At 38.0% G+C, this 14,378-nt stretch overlaps 1 protein-coding gene across 2 annotated transcripts in view; it reads right to left on the reverse strand.

Moving 5' to 3' along the window:
• Positions 1 to 14,378, reverse strand: part of PRKD1 (protein kinase D1) — a 311,194-nt gene that overhangs the window by 47,988 nt on the left and 248,828 nt on the right. For both annotated transcript variants that reach the window (XM_026513536.4, XM_057306366.1), the window contains exons 5-10: positions 7,366 to 7,576; positions 7,130 to 7,207; positions 4,769 to 4,973; positions 3,190 to 3,313; positions 1,888 to 1,965; positions 330 to 609 (exon numbers count right to left, since the gene is read on the reverse strand). In XM_026513536.4, the coding sequence (XP_026369321.1) occupies positions 330 to 609; positions 1,888 to 1,965; positions 3,190 to 3,313; positions 4,769 to 4,973; positions 7,130 to 7,207; positions 7,366 to 7,576 (976 nt within the window). The remainder of the gene's footprint in view (positions 1 to 329; positions 610 to 1,887; positions 1,966 to 3,189; positions 3,314 to 4,768; positions 4,974 to 7,129; positions 7,208 to 7,365; positions 7,577 to 14,378) is intronic.

Raw genomic sequence — 14,378 nt, forward strand, 5'->3', positions numbered from 1 at the left:
ACGTTAGGGGGTTTTGAGGGAACATGGTAACTCCCATTTGCAAATAACAAGAAAGACTGGCATTCCAGATCAAACACGAGCTGACTAGATTACTCCTTCTTTTAGGACCAGCAGCTCTAGGTTTCTGCTATTGCCTAATACATAGGGTTTACATGAATCTGTTCAAATTTTCATATAAAAGAAAACAATAACATAGAATAATTTCATAAGATACTTTAGTAGGTGTAGCAGCTTCTATTTAAGAGACCCTATGTCCTCCAGTAAACTAAGTCATCCCCAAAGAGGCTCTCTTCAACTGTTCTACAGACACAAAACTAGAGCGGACTCACTGTGCGAGTTGGTTCCTGAACCTACAGTCGAGCCCTTGGGAATGACGGGCATGAGGGCATGCTGGATCGCCATCTCCCACAGCCTGGCCACATCTGCACCAACGCCACTGGTGAGGACACTGCTATTTGGTGGTGGGCTGGAAGGATTGACCACGTTTTCTCCCACGTAATACACTACGTTGGCTGTAGTGATCTCAAAACAATGAGGATTGGCCCCATTAAGAATTAAAGCTGAAGGTTTTGCTGGTTCCAGAGATAAAATTTCTGATAAGGGAATTTCCTGTGGAAGAAAGAGTGTACTGACTGCAGTTTATCAAAAGTCTGTAAACTTTCAAATAAAATTCATGCTAGGCACATGTGACAAATGACATTACAAATAGCCATTGTTCATATAAAACAATTTTATTCAACACAGAATACAGTTAAGCAAAATTCAAAAATACCTTTACTAGGGGAAACTTTATCATCTCCTCTTGCCAGAAAAATTCAAGTGACTTTTTTACTACGCTCATGTGGCAAGAGAAAGTACAAATAGGAATAATGATTTTGAACCTGCATCAAGATCTAAGAATATAAATGATTAATTTCTATAACTGGGAGATAGAATCACAACACTTTTGAAATGCATTTGGATATGCATGGCTGTTGCTAAGCTTTAACTATCCTTTAGGCACTGAAAATGAATCATATAATTTAATTCAATAGATGTTAATATAATAATATAGCCAAATGAACAGTTTTAGTGAGGTAGACCACCGAGATTGGTTTTAAAAGCAGTTGCTTTTAAGACAACTTTGAGAGTAAAAAAAAAATTAATCACCACATTGCCTACCCAGAGGTATGGAGTGACTAAGAAATAATAACTTTTAAAATAAATTTTTCATTTAAAATTTCATGAGGTTTCCCTTTTTCTGTTAGAGCTGTGTAAAGTAGACATGGTGAATCACGTCAAGTATGGCTGAGGCTGCATTAATTTTGAAGGAGCAAGTATATACTGTTTTCACTATGAACTTCTTTTGGAACCATGTTTTACTGGGTGATACATTATGTGACATCTGTATTATTTCACATAGAGAGACAAAATGGAAACTGCTGCCAAATTTTTCTCTAGAGGAAAGTGTTCCTTATGCATCCTGGCAGTGCATGGAGACATCAGACAATGCTTCTTAAGCCCCTGGGAAATGTGCTGCAAGACTACAGATGAACAAAAAAGCTGGATGCAGTGGATTTCAAGAATTTTCTTGTAGCTAATCTGTTGGACCTTGAATTTTCTAGTTAAAATACACATAGCTAATATACTCAATTAAACTTCCTCTTCCTCACCACCATTCCATGGGGCCAGAAGCACTCCTCAGGGAAATCTGAAATTCACAGATGACTAACTTGGGGTCACAACCTGATTCCCCCCAAATCTGTAAACTACATAAAAAAAAAAATCGCCTGGAGCAAGCACAAAACAGTCACATCTGTTAGATATATTTTGTATTCCTAACACCCTACATTCCCAAGAAGACAAGAGGGAGCAGGAGACTCCAATCAAGTCAAGAGCCATCCTTACCTTGTAGTACCTGCTTCCGGTGTCATTTTGAAAGAGGGTAATACATTTGCTATCCAGTCTCCAATAGTGCCGTTTCCGCTGAAACAGAAGTTAGATTTAGGATCCTTTAAAAATTTTAAAAATACCCAAGATTCAAAAAAAATACCCAAGAATGATAAAACCAAAACATTTTCCCAATGGAGACATAAGATCTGATGGTGGGAAGTTCATGGGCTCTGGACCAGGAAGACTCACGCTGAATTTTAGATTCTAGAAGAAGATGACTATTTAGCAATCTAAACTTCCATGATTTGGTGATAAGATCTTTGTTGAACCTAGGTATATGCTCCACAATTTTAGGGTATGTGTGTGTGTGTGTGTGTGTGTGTGTGTGTGTGTATTCATCTTTTTAGACCAAAAGCCCTAGCAGTATTCTTGGTCTCAACTACAACTAATCTTAGACCAAATATATTAGATATGCTTTAAAAACTGTATGTATGCCATGTCTAGAAAGAACTAGAAGATGATATTTAAGTGGATCCTATAATAAGTCGTGTAAATCACTCATCAGCAGAGAAGACTGATACTACAGATAGAATAATTAGGTTATGGGTGTCTATTTACCTAAAGAAATGTTGGGGATCCTATAGATAGAAGGTGAGGAGGGAAACACCACCGTAACCGAGAAAGATGGTTATCCCCAAATGTCAATTCGTTCAACAAAAACAAAGATGATTTTTTTCTCTCTTACACACACGCATAATCTCATTCATCATCTATTAGAAAAATTTGGCAGAGTGAACACCTCAGACTACATTGAAAAAATTAAAATATGTTGTCCTTTATCTAATAAAATATAGGATCACTGTATTCCCGTATAGGTCAGTTTTTAAGTGAACACTTAATTAAGGATTTAAAAAGTATATAATAGCTATCATTGTTTTTTCTTTCCCTAAAATGCAGTGTTTTTTTTTTTTTTAAATTCTGAATCACAAAGGAGCATTCTGAAAGCACATGCTGTCATTTTCATGACGGCTATAAAATGACACGTAGACGTTCAAGTTGTTTGGAGATCATCTCCAGTAACAGAGGTAAATGACTTTGTTTCCCTGAGACTGCTGTCTACACTTTTTTCTAACTCAGCGGCTTGCTCAACTACATCTGACACCCAGAGACTGCTAATGTGTTCCACCCCATCCCATGCCATGCCCGAGCAGAGTTGGCTCCTGGTAACTCACACAGACCACGGTCCTGACAAGGCATTAGCAATTCTTCTAATGAGAGCTAGTGAGCCGAGAGTGAACTGCTGGCTGTGGATCTTACCAGGGTGTCCTTGCTGGTGTAGTGGACCATCCATCCTTCTTTCAACACTGTGCTGCTTTTCCTCTTCGTGTGTTTGACAGACTGCACGACTCTCATGAGCGGGATATTGTTGCTTGTTGATGGACTTGAAAAGTCAAAATATTTTGGGAGAGAAATGTTTTTAGATACAGATCTTTTCCTGCATAAAACCTTACTTCAGTTATTTCAGAGTGAAAGTCAAAAAACATTCACATCCCATTTTTGGTGAAATGTATTGTCAGAATACCATGGTTCAGAATCTGGATTACTCTGAGTGATAGGCACTTTACATGTACACTTTAAAAATCCTGAGGCAGGGTAATAATCACCTTAGTTTTTAGGTTGAACCGCATGGTGTTTAGTTTTTGGGGAAACATCAGATAGACAATCTTCTTAGTGCACTGAGGCCACAGTATTCAGAATCACACATAAAATCATATTTGCTTACTTATATCAGACTACAGGCAAAATATTAATCGTGCATAATATCACAGAACATGAATTTGAGTCTGGAGAATTCCATAAAAAGTAGAATCTGCTTTTTAAACTCTCTTAAATAACTACTGTTCATAGAATTATGCTGATCTTTCATCTCTTTGCCTTTCCTTTCTGTCTCTGTCTCTTCCTGTCTTCTTCCCTACTTCCCTACACACTATGCGTATAGGCAAGCACCTCCCCCAATATCCCCCCGCATTCGATCCTACAGAAATGGACACCTTCAAAAGATAGTTCCGTCATAAGACTAATATTTTCCAGTATATTTCTTATGCCATTAAATGGAAACAATTCAGTTATCTTATTGCTCTACTCATGAACAATTTCAGTTTGCCAATAAATATGGCATTTGTAAAATGGACACGAAAGTTTGAATACATTTCAAAACATAAATCAGAGGCTGGGAAACTTTTTCAGCAAAGGACCAGGTGTAAACACTTTTAAGCTCTGCGGAATACTTAACTCTGCCACTGTGGTGCAAAAGAAGCCTTAGCCAATATGAATGGTCATGCCTATGTTTCAATAAAACTTTATTACAAAACAGGCAGCAGCCTCATTGGCCATAAGTGTTCTGGTCCCTGATATCAAAAATGGGGATCATCGAGTAATCAAGAAGTATAGATGATTAAATCCCAAATACAAAACTTCACGTACTTCTGAGATAAAATACAGAACAGTAAGATGTAGACATACGTGATATTGTATAAGCAGCCAGCTATGAGACAGATGGAGTCCACTGAGGTTGGCCCCTGATCTTTGCAGGTCCGCACAATGAGCTCTTAATAAACATTAATTTAGTAGTAAACCTGTGGCTGGCAAATATGAGTATCGTTCACATGCAAAATAAAAGGGATCACAGAAAGAGGCAATGCCAGGAAAGGATGCAAACCTACACCTCTCACAGGCGATCCAGACCTCCTAACTCCACTGGCTCTCCTCTACAGTTCACAGCGCATTCATAAACAAATCAAGCACACACTTTAAATTTCTTCAATAGATAAAAATAGCAAAGAACCTTAAAAAGGAAATTCCCCTGCTGGAGTGAGACTGGGAGTGCAGCCCTCACCTGATGGTTCTGTTGGAGTCCTCCGGGTCGGGGTCTGGGTCCTGCATTTCCCCACTGTCATTCTGGCACTCCGCCATCACCACCTCAGCATCTTGAACCATTGCCTCTTCCATATCATCCATGAGCCCGCTGTTCCTTTCACTGTCATTGTCATCGCTCCCTTCTTCCATAACCACATCAGACTCTGCCCCAGGGCTAAGCAAATCTAAAAAATTGTTTTGCATCCATGAAGACAAGCCTGGAATCCTAGAGTCAGGGCTTAAGAGAGTTAGGCAGTCCTACAACATATCAATTGGAAGCCCTAAAAAATATTTATTTCAAGAATTTATCTTCTCTTTCCTTTTTAAAAATTTTAGTTCATAAGTATCTGAAATTATCAGAGGATGAATATATAATTTTACAAGCAGATGTTTCTTTTTCATGCCCCTGAGCCTAAAAACATGAAAAGACATGGAAAGGCATGGCAGGAAGCCAAGGGTGGGATAGAAGCAAAGTTCTAGGAAGCAAAGTGACACCAGGAACGAGTGAGGAGGAAACTGGTCTATTTCAGTAGCACAGCCGTGGTGGGAAAAAAGGGATACATGGGAGGATGAGTTTCCCTTGAAACTTTCACACGCAAGAAGACTTGGGGTCACTGATTCTTGCTATTCCAGTAACTTCTTAAGTCATGGATTCCAATACATCAAATTGGTCACATAAGCAGCAGTTTTTAAATACTTAAGATATTTGATATTTGAAGTAATATTGAATCCTGTCATCAAGCATTTGATGGTAACACAATAAATTATAATTACTGTTGGCCCTTGAACAACATGGATTTGAACTGTGTGGGTCCACATAAACACAGATTTTTTTCGATCAATATAGTACTGTGAATGTATATTTTCTCACTTACCATTTTCTTAATAACACTTTCTTTCCTCTAATTTACTTTAATGTAAGAATATAGTGTACAATGCCTACAAATACAAAATGTGTGTTAATCAACTATGTTATTAATAGGCCTCTGGTCAACAGTCGGCTACTAGCAGTCAAGTTTTTGGGGAGCCAAAATTTATAGTCAGAATTTCAACTGCCTGGGAGGGTGGGTTGGTGCCCCCAACTCCCAAGTTGTTCAAGTGTCAACTGTACTTACTAATGCAGAGTACTTATTTTAAAACTGGAAAATAGACAGATCAGGGACCTCAACCTGCCAAGCTTGGGAAATTCACATTTTTACCAGATTTTTCTGACTATATGGGAAAATGCAATTTCAAAGTAATCAGCAATATCAAAAACTGCATGTTTCCCCTTAGTTCTAGTTATCGAGAACATACTGACATTTCCTGGGCCTGAACAAAGTCAATTTCACATGCCACAGAAAGTGGGAAGACTGCCTAGCTTTCCATTTTGGCAGCTAATCCATGAATCTCCAAGGCAGAAACTAGTAGAGGAATGCTCTCCTCGAGAGAGTTGCCTTCTTCTTCTAGGTATACATTTCTTCTAGAGAAGAATGTTCTAGAATAAAGATAACCTTTTATTCTTCAGAGTTTTAGAAATAAATACTTAATTTGTTTCTCTGGTCTTCTGTCCACCATTTTCCCCCCAGAGGAATCACAAAACTGATATTAGACTGAAGGTATAAAGCAGTCCATTGTCTATAGAAAAAGTTAGCCTGGGGTACTAAGTCAAATATTTTGCTAAGACTCCAGTAGGAATACTACTCAGGAAGAAAAGGTCAGCTGTTCCTTTAGGACATGGTATTTTTCTTAGGAGTCCTTCAAAGCTAATTTTTACAGTCAGAGTTTTCCCAAAAGACTATTTCCAAGTATAAAAAACAATATCTATTTTTAATTAGCTGAATTAAAGTTCTTTTTATTATTATTAAAGATTCAAGGTAACAAGCACACATATAACGGAATTAACTGGGCGGAGGAAGGAAGTGGGTGATTATTTCTGGATGGGTCAGTCTCTGATTCTTCCCTCCCTTGACAGGGAAGAAAAATTAATCTTTGTCCCAATGCTTGGAATGAGAAGGATGGAGAAAAAGAGACTGAGAACCATCACTCGCAGGCATTCCAACATTTTCTACACCTCTGAACAAAGGAGTATTAAGAAGAAAGCTCAGAAAGAAATTCTGGACATCCAAGTTTTCAGTACTAGCTGTGCACTGCATAAAAATTAAGCAAAGCTCTTTGGTTTTTTATCAAAACTCAAAGACTGGCGCTTTTCTACAGTAAAATAGAACAAACTGAGCCCATAATTTACTATGGGCTGGATCACAAATATCTCAACAGGAAAAAAAAAAAATCCCGCGAAGTCATCATGGACATACTCTTGAACAGGGGAGAAGCACAGATGTGACGGCTGATCTTTTCTTACCTCCATTAATGGTCACTTCTCCGAGGCAGTTGTTTGGTACTTTGGATGCACAACGTTTGTGACAGTTGAATCTGCAATCTGATCATAATGATTGTAAAAGGAAACAAAAACCAAGCACTCATCAGAAAGAGGAGCTGTGAACTAAGAAAAAGAACAGTAATTTCAAAAGGATGAGGATTACTTTCCAGATCAAAGTCTGGCTGGCGACAAATGTCCCGTGTCAAGGTCCTCCTTACCTTTGCACTGCAGGCCCTGCCTAAAAAGCCCCTTGAGCAGCTTCTTGCAGTACTGGCACACGGTGGGCCGGGTGTACGAGTGGATGGCGAACGTGTGCGGCACTTTAACCTTAGACATCAAAATCTTGTCGAGCTGAATTGGTCGTCCAATGTATGACTGAGAATTCGACCTCTTCTCTCGACCAATGAAGGACTCTGACGGTGACTTTTGCTATGTTTGAAATACAATAAAGGATAATAAGATGTAAGAGATGACTTGACTTATATACATATAAACATTCATATATATATATTAATTGTTTTGTTTTACCGTTTAGTGGTTGGCTCGTAAGGAAATAAGAGAAATAAAGTAAAACTGTCTTCTGTTATTTAATGTCATTTACACCCCTTTACTTCTCATCTGACTTATTTCTCATCTGATTACCCTATTTTTATAGTCCGAAGAGAATTAGAGATCAGAATATTTGAACCTGATTTCTAGGATTTTCAAATTTGGGGCTTTTAAAAAGTAACATAATTAGTTGCGATACAGAAGTATAAAGCTGAAAGCAAACATAAAATGGTCCTTCTCCCCACCGCACATGTTATTTCATTGACATTTTTTGAAGTATGACAGGCATGTGGTTAAAAAAAGGCCAGCAGGTCTGCATAGGGCATCATCTGAAAAGTGCTTACAGTTCCTCTGAAGTTCCTCAAGGAGAAAATAAATGTGGCTTGATATTATTCCTCAACAATAGAAAAGTGAAGGGTTAAAATTACACTGTCATTTTTATAATTAAAAAACAAAGCAACTAGTGGACTATACAAGACACACAAATATGGGTGTTTGGTGATAATTACATCTCTGTGCTCTTGTCTCTCATTTAAAAATTATTTAATCAGCCCAGGACACAGATTTTTTTTTAATTAAATGAATTAAAATTAACTGTGTTTCTATGTTTTGGGACAATTTCATGTAGCTCCTGATATCATGGAAATGTACTTGGGAATGATCAGAATAAAGTATTTTGGAATTATCAGGATGAAAGAGGAACTGAGTTACTTTTTAATAGTTATGATACTTACAGATCTCATTTACTAAGCTCCTACCCTTAGTAATCATTGTGCGAGGCACCTCATAAGACAGGCTTTATTACCTAAAGTCAAGGTATCTAAACCCATAAAATTTAAATATATTCTTTTGGGTCAAACGCTACAAGAGCCAAAACATGAACCTACATTTGTTCGCCTCCAGAGCCCTTATATTATTACCTTACTCAGTTTCTGATTTGGAATGGTTACTGACAAGAAGAGAAAAAAAATCATAGTTATGTACAATTTCCACCCATTTCATTGCCTGTCAGCACCAAAAGGTAGCACTATTTGTTACCAAATGGGGAAATTTTGATTTGCAGATTTACTAGCTGCAATAAAAACAAATTTGAGATGAAGTTCTACATAGGCATATTATGTCTACGGTTAAATTTGTAATTACAATTCTATAAAAGAAAACTATAAAGGATAATTACTCTGGAAAGGTTCAACTCTTGCAGAGAAGTTCAGGGAGCTTATAATGATAGGCCAAAGGTTTGCCAGACCAGAATCATGAACATGAATATACTGAATAAATATCTTCAACAGAATTGAAAAATAATTAAATCCACAGGGTTAGGTCTCAGTTTTATGTGTCTTTCTTGAGCAACTGTAGCTAATGGGCCAGTTTTAAGCATACACTGTAATGAAAATTGATATTTTTCCATAGTTGGAAAGTTTCAACACTCAGAATAAAAGCTGACCTGATGTCACATTTTAAAATGTTCTCAGATTTGGAAAATCCTATGAAAAGTTGACCAAACCACTCTTCAACTATTTTCCTTAATTTAAGACACCTAATTCCAGGCTATGTTAACAGAACCAGTTTCACAAAGGACTGTTTACTATACCGTGGAGCAAAGTCACTTAGAAGAGCAAGAGGCAATCTGATAAATTGAATGTTTTCTTCTTAGCCAACACGGTAACATTCATATAAACGCTGCCTTAAACTACAAGTCATTTCCTTTATTACCTTCAAGGCAGGATTGCATATGGAATTTTAAAATGTTATGTGAGTTTATAGAAGAGAAGTTAGCTGTCTGTGGCCCAGAGACTGTATTATACACACATTCAGGCAATGGTGAGAATCACACAGCCACATGTGTGCTTGGCACAGAATAACAACTCACAAATTCTGTAATTTATAGTGTCAGAAATGAAGACTTTAATAGCACTTAAGATTTAATAGCAATTTAAGGTTTTAGTAGCATTAATAAAGAGTGCCCTCCTGGCACTCATGACATTTTAAAATTAAAATCAGCTAGCATCACAACCAGAAATACATATCATTACCTTTTCTTATGGTTCCAAATACATTACTTAATTTCAATGTGGCCTATGTTTCTAAATAAAAAAGTAAAGCTTTAAAATCTTGAGATGGGTTGCATGCACAGTGAATTATGTGGGAACTGATTTACTGCTAGAAGGAGCTTGTGTTGCCTAATTTTACTAAATAACAAACACTCTGGGAAAGGGAGAATGGAAAAGGCTTTGGAAGTTTTGTTTGCAGAATTATATTCTATGTTTCTGGAGTATACACACACACACATGCATGTGCTATTCCCTACCAGGAGGCAAATCTCAGAAGCTAAGACAAAAAAGGAAGACTGGGGGGCGCCTGGGGGGCGCAGTCGTTAAGCGTCTGCCTTCGGCTCAGGGCGTGATCCCGGCGTTCCGGGATCGAGCCCCATATCAGGCTCCTCCGGTAGGAGCCTGCTTCTTCCTCTCCCACTCCCCCTGCTTGTGTTCCCTCTCTCGCTGGCTGTGTCTGTCAAATTAATAAATAAAATCTTTAAAAAAAAAATAAAATAAAATAAAATAAAAAAGGAAGACTGGGTCGCTATTTGATAACTCTGTAAGTGCTTATATTTATCCATTCTTCAATCAAAATGCAAAACAAGGCCTTCATTGATATGCAACAGATTGTAAAACAAACAAAAGCCTATGAAATAAGGCCACTGCCCTGTAATACACATTTATCATTGTTTATGCAAATGTTAAAGAACAAACTTTTCCGTAATCCTGCCAATCATCCCTTCGAAACTACTTCTAATGATGTGAACACAAACCAAACATTCCGAAGCACTTTCAGAATCAGTGATATATTTTTCATTAACAATTAATATTCAGTTTCCATTTTAAGCCAAAAAATGTAATTTCAATTGTGTGAAGTTTTATTTGAAGGTATGTACACCAGAAAGCCGTAATTATAGTATTTTGTTTGCTGTATCAAGTTACAGAGTAGGAAAAATTTAGAAATTGGTAATGTTAAAAAAAACAGATCCTTAACAGAATCTCACTGATCTAAATCCAACTAGCTTGGTCTTTAAAATAACTTCAACATGAAATTAGACTTAGTGGTGAGTCAAAGTCAAGGGGTAACGACTCAAACAACCAGGCTTTTGTGCATGTTGACACATTATCATACAAAATAAAGAGAAATAGTATTGTCTTATTTCTTCCTTAACTTACTTCATTTTATTTTTTACTTATTTATATAATTGTAATGTGCACAATCCTTTAAGAGCTTCCTTTTTTTTTCTTTTTTTAAGTAGCCTCCATGCCCAGATGGAGCCCAATGCGGGGCTTGAACTGGACCCTGAGATCATGAGTCAGATGCTTAACCGACTGAGCCACCCAGGTGCCCCATAAGATCTTTCTTCAAAGTCAACTGTGGTAAAGAGAAAATTCTTTACTTACCAACACTAGTGAAGGTTTTACTAGGTTAACTAAATGGTGTTTAAATTAGTTTCCACTGTTACTTGCTGTTCCAGTTTGGACCATGTATTTGAACCTGAGCAACCTGCAGAATGATTGTTTTTTTATGGGAATAGGAAGGAAAGTTGACATGCTCTGGAAAGGGAACAGCTACATTTTGTTTCATTCTGCTTCATTATTATGTTCAGAGCAAAAACTGGCTCAAAATCCACAGAACAGATCTCAAATTCCCTTCTCTATAATTATGGTAAGCACATGCAGGAGAATGTACTTCTAAAAATTTACATTTCTACGTTAGCCAGTGGTATTATGAATTGTTCTTTTCCTGAGTGGAGGAGTTTCGATCAAGCTACAGGTGTACAACTTTTGTGAGAACTGACATAACTGTGAAGTGTGGTATTGGGATGCATGTGTATAAATGATTTGATCTGGCAAATTATAGCTGATGCAAAGTATAAAGATTTCTTCTCTGTTCTCAGTGTAAGATGTATTATCACATCACAGATAGGAGAGAATATGAGAACAGAAAAATTATGAAAGCTGATTTTTAAAGCCAGGATTAGAGATTCAATAAAGATTGCAGAGATTAATTTTTAAGTCTGTAGTGTTGTGAAGTGTCTGTAGTATTCTTGTGCTAACAGTATTCGTTTGAAATTACAGCCAAAGTTAAAACGATATGCACTGAACACCTCCTTACAGATAATATACCCTGGTTCTCTAGAGACTGAATTTGGTTTTTAACCTGGTATGCTAAATTAATGACTCAGCAAGTTTGGAAACTTCCCAGGAAATGATTGCTTAGATTACATTATGGAAACTCCAGCTGCCAGCACGTCTTTAACATTTAACAGGACTCTGAAACCATTCCCCAACAAGGTATACTCCAGTTCGCAGTTCAAAATGAATTCTCTGCATTAGTAAAGCCAGAAAACAGAGGGGAAAGAGTCGCCTTTCCTTGTCGTTCGCTTATTGCCACCGATGTAAAAATCAAACATAAGATTTTGGAAGATAAAAGTCACTTACAAAATGCCTGGTTCAAATGAAAACTTCTGTGGTATTAATATATTTATATTTATTAAGTAAATTCATTTCACAGCTTCATACTGGAAATGGATTTGGGGCGACATAAACTCCCCTTGAGTTAGAGAAACAGAAAAGTAGAGAACACTTTAGCATACATGTTGATGTCCTTTTTGGACTTGTCTCAATCATCAGGCAGCAAGGTCCTAAGAGAAGGATACTGTCTTAATCACATTTGTCCTCAGTTAATGGAAGAAGTGCCTGGTAACTGAACAGAATTCATGTTTTCAAGAAGCAACTGCATGGAAATAATGGATGTGACATTTCAGTAGAGATATTCAAATACAGACTATCATATAAGCCTCTTTAAAAAAAAAGATTTTATTTATTTATTTATTTATTTGAGAGAGAGAGAAAGAGCAGGGGGATAGGTGGGGGGGGGGGGGAGAGAAAGAGAGACAGAGAGAGAGAGGGGGGGAGAGAGAGAGAGAGAAAAACAGGCCCCCGATGCAGGGCTCAATCCCAAGACCCTGAGATCATGACCTGAGCCGAAAGCAGATGTTTAACTGACTGAGTTATCCACATGTCCCAAGCCTCTTCTTAAATGTACTATATATATTTTTAAGATTTTATTTTTATTTATTCAACAGAGATAGAGATAGCCAGCGAGAGAGGGAACACAAGCAGGGGGAGTGGGAGAAGAAGAAGCAGGCTCATAGCAGAGGAGCCTGATGTGGGGCTCGATCCCATAACGCCGGGATCACGCCCTGAGCCAAAGGCAGACACTTAACCGCTGTGCCACCCAGGCGCCCCTAAATGTAATATTATATGGATTGTAACTTTGACATATTTGCTTTACAGGATTTCAATTTTAAGAGAGTACAATTGGCTAAGGAATGCTTTTCATTGCAACCGCTCTCTGTACATGTCTGCCTGTTCCTCACCCCTACCTGGCATATCCAACACAAATACAGTATCTGTCAGAACTCTTCTGCTCTAGAAAGAGAGGGACAGTAAGTTCAAATACTTGTAGGTTGCTAAGATGCATGGGTAGCCCCTCAGTGTCAGGGATGCAACAGAGAATGGTGGAGACTATGATAAACTGGAGGAAGGTTCAGAATAAAAGGGATGGCCATTGCTCATACACTGCTGAGAGCTGCCATGTGAGTATGTGAGCCCAGTGTTGTGAGGCCTCTTAATGTGTCAAAAGGAGCAGAAAATCTAGTTGCTTTATGAAATAACCCTATTTTTAAATGTTGGCAACTCTGAAAAAAATTCGAAACATTGTGCCAGTCAACTTACTTGGGGAATAAATCTGGCCCATGGGGATTCTGAGACCTGTGAACTAGATAATGACCTAAAACACTTTCTTTAACCTTCATACGTGCCAAGGTCTTTTCATAGCACTTCACATTCATTAATTCATTTAAACTCCATGCCCACTAGTGTTATGACCCCCATTTTACAAACAAGAAAACTGAATCTCAGGGAGGTTACGTCAGATCACACGGGCTGTCGGTAGCAGAATTCTGAATTCAGGCAGTCTCCTGCCAGGTGGTGATAGTGATTCCTCTTCCTTAGCCCCTCCCAGCTCTCACATCCCCTAGTTTTATGCTAATATGAAAGCAGAAAGGATTTTCTTTCCTTAATTTAAATCATGATGGAAGAATTCTTGGGGGGAAAGTGAGACTAATTAAGTAATAATATGTTCTACATGCCAAAATGCAATGTGAAAATATTGTGAATCCCTTAACCTTGACCTACAGAAGAGACTTCAACCAGCTTGTGTGTGCTCAGGGGATAGCATCTGAGTCACGCATGTTTTCTAGAACAAACTGACTAGCTGAATAAACAGCTTCTTTGTATGAGCATCACTCAGTTGTCTGCCTACTTTCCTATTCAGGTGCCATTACACTTAAAAATACTAGCACAGGGGCGCCTGGGTGGCGCAGTTGTTAAGTGTCTGCCTTCGGCTCAGGGCGTGATCCCAGCGTTCTGGGATCGAGCCCCACATCAGGCTCCTCCACTAGGAGCCTGCTTCTTCCTCTCCCACTCCCCCTGCTTGTATTCCCTCTCTCGCTGGCTGTCTCTGTCAAATAAATAAATAAAATCTTAAAAAAAAAAAATATTAGCACAACTGTGTGAAAACATCCAACCAACATTAATCCTTTATTTCAATAGTTTTAAGATCTAGCATTTTGGAC

This window comes from Ursus arctos, unplaced genomic scaffold (assembly GCF_023065955.2).
Source record: "Ursus arctos isolate Adak ecotype North America unplaced genomic scaffold, UrsArc2.0 scaffold_37, whole genome shotgun sequence".
Classification (NCBI taxonomy): Eukaryota; Metazoa; Chordata; class Mammalia; order Carnivora; family Ursidae; genus Ursus; species Ursus arctos.